We start from the raw sequence: 8,595 nt of genomic DNA on the forward strand, positions 1-8,595 counted from the left end.
TGGCACTGGGGCATTATATGTATTAGCAAAAGGACAGAAACAAGCTAAATCAATGTCTACTGAATGGGAACTGATGAAATAAATTACAGAGTTTATTTATTCATAATGGAATACTAGGCAATCAGAAAAGGAATGAAGAAGATCTTTTTAAGTTGCCTGCTACAGAATAAGAGACATGGTGAGATAAAGCAAGTTGTAGAACAGTGCGCATAGGAAGCAAATATTCTGCTCAAAAAAGTAGGCATGTGTATGCACACTGTGTTTCTGGAAATCTACCCAAGAAGTGGCAACACTGGTTTCCTCTAAGGGTTGGGGGGCATGAGTGGGAGCGAGACTTCTCTCCCCATACCTTTCCTCCCCATACCCTTAGGTATATCTTGGCTTTCAAGCAATGTGATACATTACTCTTTTCAAAACAGTTAATTAAAACTTGACCTAAACCAAGGGCAATAGCAAACCAGTCTCTATTTAAGATTCACTCACTAGTCAAAAATGCTTGAAAATATACCTCAACATTAAATGTATAAAAACTTAAGGTCAAAAAAAAAAAAAAACAAAAAAACTTAAGGTCAGCTATAAAAAAAGACATAAAACCAAGGACACTGCAATTTTGTAAATATTTTAACTGATTTTATTAGAAAAGATCAAACAGATGGCTTAGTTTCAGTAGGGGAAAAAAAGGCTGACTAAACCTAAAATAAAGCAGCAGTGGGGTCTGAAAGTTGGTAGTTTTTTTTATCTAATGGGGGGGTGGGGGAAGCCTATCAAAGACAGACAGCAGTGTTGTTAGGTAAATGGAAAACACACAGTCAAGATCAGACTTCTATGATCAAAGATGGGAGGGCGAGCAGGTGAGCATAAGAAGGAACGTGAGCACCATCAGCGCCCAGCCCCGCACGCGGCTTGAGAGTGGCAAGGGTGTTCCCGCCACAGCTAGATAGGTCCCTCACGAGAGGTAGGTGCACGGAGAGAATGAAATGCATGGCCCAACACTCTTGCCTGCACCCCACCCCGCCAGCTCGCCCAGCTCTGACAACCTTGACCACAGCCCTGACTTCCTCCCAAGGTCTACTGCAGCCATGGCCACAAATGTCTCCTCTTCTGGTGCTCTAAACTTGCCAAGTAACTTCTGCAGCTGGCATTTTATTTTAACTGCTCCACAGTTCTGTGGAGGATTATCTTGCCATGAAGGATGAGGGAGATAAAGCTCTTGGCTTTCTCTGGCCCACAGTTACACACAAATAAGAGGCTGAGTGGAAGGAGGAGCCAAGGCTTCTGGAACACTGGCTCTAGGTCAAGACTGCTACATTTAACAAAATGATACAGACAGACGAGCTGGGGGTGGGGTGGGGGGGCAGGCGAAGTCCTTTTCCCTCTCTGCCAAATTTAGGAGGTGCTTGGGAAGTGTGTGGGGGTAGCCAAGACTACATACAGTGAAAATACTGAATGGGCAGATAACAATAAAATTGTAATTTAAGCTCCAGAGGGCACAGGTCCCATCTCATTCCTCTGAGCTACCTCCAGCGCCCAGCATAATCCTTGGCACCCAGCAGGCTTTCTCAATACGGTGGGTGCCGGAATGAGCAAGATGCTACGGCTGAGTGGGCCCAGCGACTCAGAGGTCATGTGAGGGTAAACCACAGCCTGAGCCCACGGAGGGCACCGACAGTGGCTTTCCGGTCCCAGTGGGGATGGCCAGTCAAATAGTCTAACAGTTCAGCTCCTTCTGTTGAATGTTGTTCCAACCAGTATAAGGAACTAACTGTCCAGAGAACAGGGAATGTCCTAAAAGCAGGAAAGTGGAAGGAAAGTCCTGAACTAAAAAAACTTTACACCAGGAAAAAATTCTGGACTCAGAGTCTGTGTCTGTTGAGTGTCTGACTATAGGCAGTGGGGGAGGCCAACTGCAGGAAATTGAAGCAAACTCCATGCACTTGCTCACATGCCCACATGCCCCCTCGACAAGGCTTCCTCCCCAGGGCCAGGCAGACAGGAACCTTTTACCAAGACTCCTAAGGTGCCAAAGGGTTGTCCTCCCTCCTCTAATCTTCTCCTTCCCGTCCCTTTAATAGGAGTCCTTGAAATTGAGACACACAGGTAGGGTCACGTTGATAAGGTCCCTGATAAGGATCCTCTGTCCGGATGGAAAACCTAGTCCCAGGTTACAAAGTGGATTGATGTTGACTAGCTTTGGTATTGTCTTTAAAGACTACATTCATTTCATTTTACAGTAAGTTACAGTCATTGTCAAGAACTGTAACTTCTTAGATCTGTCAACCAAAGGAGAAGAGTGGCTTTTTAAGTTTTTATTGGATAAATGATTTCTGGTATCTCATGCATTTAGCATTTACTGGGTGTGTATCTTGGGATGATTAAGGTATTTGGCCTCAAGAAATCAATATAGTAACAAATATTATAATGCCAGTAAGAGGCATAGAAGAATAAAAGATATTTGGAAGTATATAAACATGTCTTCCTCAAACAACCTAGAAAGGTCCAGGAAGGAGCTCATCATCCAGGTGACTGTGGAGGATGCCATGGGCTCGTGGTTAGAGAGAAGGCTCCAGGAGGTGCTCTCCAGGAGCAGAGAGCCACCAGCCTGGCACTTGGTGTGGGGTTGGTGAGCCAACTGGGCCTGTTGTGTGCCCTGTGTGCAGGTGTCAGGGGGTGGGCAAGGCTAGAGAAGCAGAATCCCCCACAATGAAAGACCTCAGAGTCCAGCCAGCATCCCCTATAGGTGATGCGGATGCAGTGACAGACTGTATGCAGGGAAAGATGGGGTCATAACTTTGTCTTAGAAGGTCATGAGGGCAGCAGTGTGGAAGACAGATGGGAGGGAGGTGCAGTAAAGGTTTGGGAACACACCACCCCAAAGGATAAGGGGATTGCTGAGTCAAGGCCTGGGCCTGGGGAGAGGAGAACAGCTCTGAGAGCTGGGAAGGCCCAGTGAGACCTGGTGAAGACAGACCAGGTCTATTCCACGTGAACACATACCTGGACTTTCGAATAGATGAACTGAATTAAACAGGATGCCAGGGCCAAGGGCTCGGGAAGCAGTCATGGCTGACCAGATAAGGCCCGGTGTCTGGATTCAGGGAGACTAAAAAAACTGCTAACTTCCCTACAAAAATCTGAGGCTAAAAATCTGAGGATTATTATCATAAGACTCATTGAATGACCCTCGGTAACAGAATTCTAGCTAAAATGCTAAACACCAGGTAGCCATTAGTAGCATGCAATCCCTCTGACGTAAGGCAGCATTTAAACCAAATAAACATCTGAGGTCACCCAGGAACCTATTTCCTACAGAAGACCCCAAGGAAATAGAGGATACATTTTCCCCTCCAGTAAGCTTATAATCGTATTAGGGAGCTAAGACAGCAGATGTAAATATAAGAAAGGATATAGAAGATGCTTACTGAAATCCAAGGAGAAATATGATTCAAATAGGAAGTAGGAAAGAGAAACGTGGTTATCTCTGGTAACCGGACCTCATCAGAGGGCACCTCCTGACAGTGTGCTCTGTTCCCCCCCAGGGCTGGTTGAACCCCAGCACACGGCCGCTGTGCGCCATCACTTAACGGAGCTGGTGTCAGAGAACAAGGACATCCAGGTCTTCTGTTAATGGGAGAGAAAGAACATGATGTACATAAAAGAAACAGAACCGAGACAACTGAATCAGCAGTATCAGGAGACATTTTCTAATGGGATTTATATGGGCTAAAGGGGAAAGAAAGGGGAAAGCTGGCAGGTCTCCATGAGGGGGGTGACAAAGAAGGCAGGACTACGTAAGGCTTGGGGACCTGAGGAAGAACTGGAGCTCCAAGCCCACTCAGGAAAATGAAATAAAAACCACTCTTAACAAGTAAATAAGAACAAATCAACCAAAAGTCTGTCCACGTCCCTGCCCTCCTGTCTCCTGAGTCTCCATCAAGGAGAGAGCCAGCACCGACAGACTGAGAAGGACTTGGGGACAGCAGGCTGCAGGAAGGCAGTCTCTTCTGGGTTAAGTGACGACTGGACGAGAGAGACAGATTCCACAGTCTTATTGCCAAGTGCCTCTTAAGGAGAGGGTGGGCTGCTGTGAAGGGGACTTAGCAGATCTGGGTGTTTTCACATCTGATGTTCGAGCTTTTGCCATGAGGGCCATGCACTAAGTCCAAGTTTGCTAATCTCTGCAAGCAGAATAAACACGAAGCACCTCAGTAACTCTACTCTGAACTTGAGACAAACGTTCTCCTTGCCCCACTTTGGCTGAACGAACTTCCAAGACTTATGCCAAAGCATTTATCGTATAAGAAAACTTCTCAAATGTGGCAAAATGAGCTTGGGGAGAATGATTTGATGGTATCTGGCTTTATCTGTTTTTTTGGTTTTGTTTTGTTTTTTGTTTTTTAAGATCTTATTTATTTATTTGACAGAGAGAGAGATCACAAGTAAGCAAAGAGGCAGGCAGAGAGCAAGGGGGAAGCAGGCTCTCTGGATGCAGGGCTCGATCCCAGGACCCCAAGACCCTCACCTGAGCCGAAGGCAGAGGCTTAACCCATTGAGCCACCCAGGCGCCCCTGGGTTTACTTTTAATGATAGTGAAAGAGACAGGAGATTTAAACACTATGATTTAACAGTGAGTTGGCCTAGTTGCTATTTAACAAAAGAACTACTTGACAAATCCAAACCTGTCTCAGACTTCCATCTGTGGTATCTGTTCCTGCATGATCCTAAATTCTTGCTGTGTCTCTGAAGCATAGGACAGGACCCAGCTACCGTGGCTCACCTCCTGGTCATTGGCACCCCAAAAGTATTCAATCTCCTGTTCTCTTACATCACGTGTCTTTGAAAAACACATTTTTTCCACTTTCCCTAAAGGAACTGTATTCAATAGTCATCCAACTAAAATCCTGTTAAAAAATAAGTATAAAGTGCTGGAGACAATCATTACAAAAGAGGACAGAATGAATAATTTTCATTTAAGAAGTCATTACTTTCCATCTTTACAGAGAATGATAGAATGATCACTGTAATGCCCCACTTTAAAGGGTCACAAATCATTACAAAAATGAGTAAAAGGTAGTAAGTACCATCTGCATTAATGGGGCTTATGATTTTATAAAAGGTGAAACTTGTTATTTATGAGTTCTTCGATACACAGTTTCTCTTCATGAAATTATTGGAAGAAATAAAATGATTATTATTTTTCGAAAAGGCCATAGACTGAGGTTCAGATTATGTCTTTTCTATTACTTCTGACAAGCTGTTAAAATTCATATTCTCTGCAGCAATTTATCGACTGCTTTGGCAGAATATGCTGTAAAAGGGAAATTACAAAAGAATTTGTATTTCTGTATTAGAAAAGAGGAAGAGATGGGATGCCTGGGTGGCTCAGTGGGTTAAAGCCTCTGCCTTCGGCTTGGGTCATGATCCCAGGGTCCTGGGATCGAGCCCTGCATAGGGCTCTCTGCTTGGCAGGGAGCCTGCTTCCCTTCCTCTCTCTCTGCCTGCCTCTCTGCCTACTTGTGATCTCTGTCTGTCAGATGAATAAATAAAATCTAAAAAAAAAAGAAAAAGAAAAGAAAAAGAAAAGAGGAAGAGAGATCTATTCTTAGAGGGTCTAGATAATATGAAAGATAAAAGGCTCAAACAAACGGCTCATTCTTTTTCTCATTATTTAGAATAAAATACCATAATTACTTTTCTTATTTCCAAAGAAACTCCCTGCACTAATCCCATCATTGTCAACCCACACAGGAGATGAAGTTAAACCGAAATCAATACTAAACAGACATATACGTTATCCAAGCAAAGCAATGTCTACTATTTCAATGCCTTCATCCTTTTTCTCAATAACAAAGCACACTTCATCCTCACTCCTTCACAAATATAATTTAGAAGACATTAGCATACAATGAAACGATGTAATAGTTACGGCTAATGTTTACTGAGCACTCAATATTTTGCATGCACTGATCTAAACACAGATTATCTAAAAAAAATGAACTGAATCCTGACAGATAATCCAATGGCGTATTAATAAATATTTCCATTTTACATATAAATAAGGAAACTGAGGCTTAGCAAAATGAAGTGGCCACATTGCTATTAGGTGGTAAAATCAGATGACATGACAAATGAAGTATTTGAGAGTAACCATAATTAGAAACAAGAATGCTTTTCCTCCCGGGCTAGAAATATGTTCTTGGTTAGATTCTATGGGAAGGTCTGGTCTAGTCCCACTACATAGAATTAGCTGAAGACTTTACAATCATAGTAGCTGTATCCCTTAATCATTACGAGTAATTGTTACATATGCCTTACAGTTTAAGGTAGGTTTATGCACACAGATAAACACAAAATGAGACCCAAGAGTCAAATGGATTGTGGAGGTAAGAAACAAGTGTGTTGTGGGAAGATGCTTAGTTTTACAAAAATCTGAAAGATGGCAGTGATTCCCAATGGAGGCACCCCTGTCACTTCCATGTGTGCACGTGGGCACGTGTACGTATGTGTATCTCTTGCAGGAAATGTGCACCCACAAGCATTTATACAGGGGACAGTTCATTCTCTGTTGTACAATGCTGTCCCATGTGTCATAACACATCTAGCGTCCTTAATCCCCACCCACGAAATTCCAGAAGTTCCAATGCTTGGGACCACTCAATATACTTCTACACAATTTCTGCTGACCTGGAACGAGATTGATTGCTGGATAAAAACATGGAGAGAAGTAACTGACATTAATTGTGCATTGTGAATGAGATACTCTGCTAAGTGCATTCACACATACTCATTTATTACTCATAAACCCGTATGAGGTAAGTACATATTTTATCTCCATTTTACAAGGGCGGATCCTGAGGCTCAGAGAAAGGGGAAGGAACTCAACCATGGGCACAAAGACATTTGAAGCCAACAGTGTGGCTCCAAAACTACACCTCTCTGGGTTAATCTTTTAAGCCATAAGAGTGTGGTAGGCATGCCTTTCCTTTAAAGAAGTTTATTCAGAAAAAAAAAAAAAGAATCCTTGTAAGTAGGACCCATAGTGTGCACATCATTCTGAACCGGGGGTGGAATATTTCCTTGGGTTGGGGGTGAGGGGCCACATGTTCAGTGACTAGTTATATGATGTAGGTATCAAGAGTTGGGCTGGATAGCTTCTGTGCACAAGTATATATCAGAAGAGCTTTGAGCAAGTGTGAGTGTGTGTGTGTGTTCAGGAAGAAAAGAGTTGTGCTATGCTGAGGTTTATGTGTTTTACTTATCACTTCCACAGCATATATTATGCACCAGGCACTGCTACAATTGCTTGACAATATCTCGTGCAGCAGTGTGCACAAGATGTGGTAGGTAGCTGTGCTGGAAGGGGAAGGATCAGCTTTGACATCTATCTACATCATTTGTGTTGTGGTCCTGTTTGAGGCTGGGGGAAGGGTTATGCTAGATGGTTTGTGTGCCACGCATACCGGAGGGGCTGCATGGAAAAGACCGTGTAGTGCAACTCACATGTGCATTTTGGGCATGGCCGGTAGTGAATACTGAAGGAGATCCACAGGAAGGGTGCTGGTTGTGCCCTGGGCCTGTGTAGGGTGCGTGAAAACGCCGTGGACCGGGGTGCTTTCGGCGTGTAGCGGTCTGTGCTGAAAGTGGTGCATAGGAGATGATTCATATGGTGTGCTCGGTAGGGACGAGGGCTGGAGAGGAGGGGGCCGCGTCGTGATGTGTTTGGGGAGCGATGCTCAGTAAGACAGGAGAGGTGGGCATCGCTCTAGGTGACCCTCGAGTGCTCCTGGTGTGGCCCGAATCGCTGTATGGGAGGAGGTAGCACAGGGTGGGGGTTGGAGGGTAGGGGCGAATGCCAGTCCCGAGAGCTCTAGGGCAGGAAGCTAGGTGTGCTGTGACACACTGCGCCGCTGGAGGAGCTGATGGGCGGTGGGTCTGCGAGTGTGTGCGTGGAACAGCCAGCCCGAATCCTCATCCAGAGCTCCACCGGCCCACGCTCCTCACCACCGCCTCCCGCCAGCCCCTTCCCTTCGCCCAAGGGCGCTCCCTCCACGCGGCCCGGCCCGTCTCACCGGGTGAAGGCGAAATACATGAGGCTGACGATAGTGAAGCTGAGCAGGGTGATGGTGTGAGGCCGGTAGAAGAAGTCGATGGTGATGTCCTCCACTTGCTGCTCGTTGATCATCCGGAAATGCATCTTGTAGTTCACATCATCTTTGCTCAGGGTCCGACTCCCCACGCAGGACGCCATGGCCCGCCTCCCCGTCCTGCGGCGGCGGCAGCGGTCCCGGCCCGTGGAGGCTGGGACCCCGGAGGTGACGAGCCGCTGCGGGCGAGCGGCCGGACGGCGGGGCCGGGTCTGGCGCGGAGCACCCGCTGGAAGCCGAGCGAAGGACCGGCGCGGGAGGGCGGGGTCGCGGCGCCGCCAACGCGGCCTCGAGCCGGGGGGGAGCGCCGCCGGCCTTGCCGCCGCCGGTCTTCCGTGAGCCGCATCTCTGCGGACTAGCGGTGTCTTCACATTCCCGGCGGACGAGGTCTAAGGGAAGCAGCGTGCGGCAGAAGGGAAGCTGTGACCCCCTAGCCGACTCCTTTCCCTCCGCA

At 46.3% G+C, this 8,595-nt stretch overlaps 1 protein-coding gene across 1 annotated transcript in view; it reads right to left on the reverse strand.

The window, feature by feature from the left end:
• PTDSS1 (phosphatidylserine synthase 1) overlaps positions 1 to 8,594 on the reverse strand; it is a 63,121-nt gene extending 54,527 nt beyond the window's left edge. Inside the window, exon 1 of the mRNA XM_080801558.1 lies at positions 8,067 to 8,594. Within this exon, the coding sequence (XP_080657684.1) occupies positions 8,067 to 8,245 (179 nt within the window). The 5' untranslated portion in view covers positions 8,246 to 8,594. The remainder of the gene's footprint in view (positions 1 to 8,066) is intronic.
• Between the last annotated feature and the right edge of the window lies 1 nt (position 8,595).

The sequence above is a fragment of the Martes martes genome (genome assembly GCF_963455335.1).
Source record: "Martes martes genome assembly, chromosome: 4".
Classification (NCBI taxonomy): domain Eukaryota; kingdom Metazoa; phylum Chordata; class Mammalia; order Carnivora; family Mustelidae; genus Martes; species Martes martes.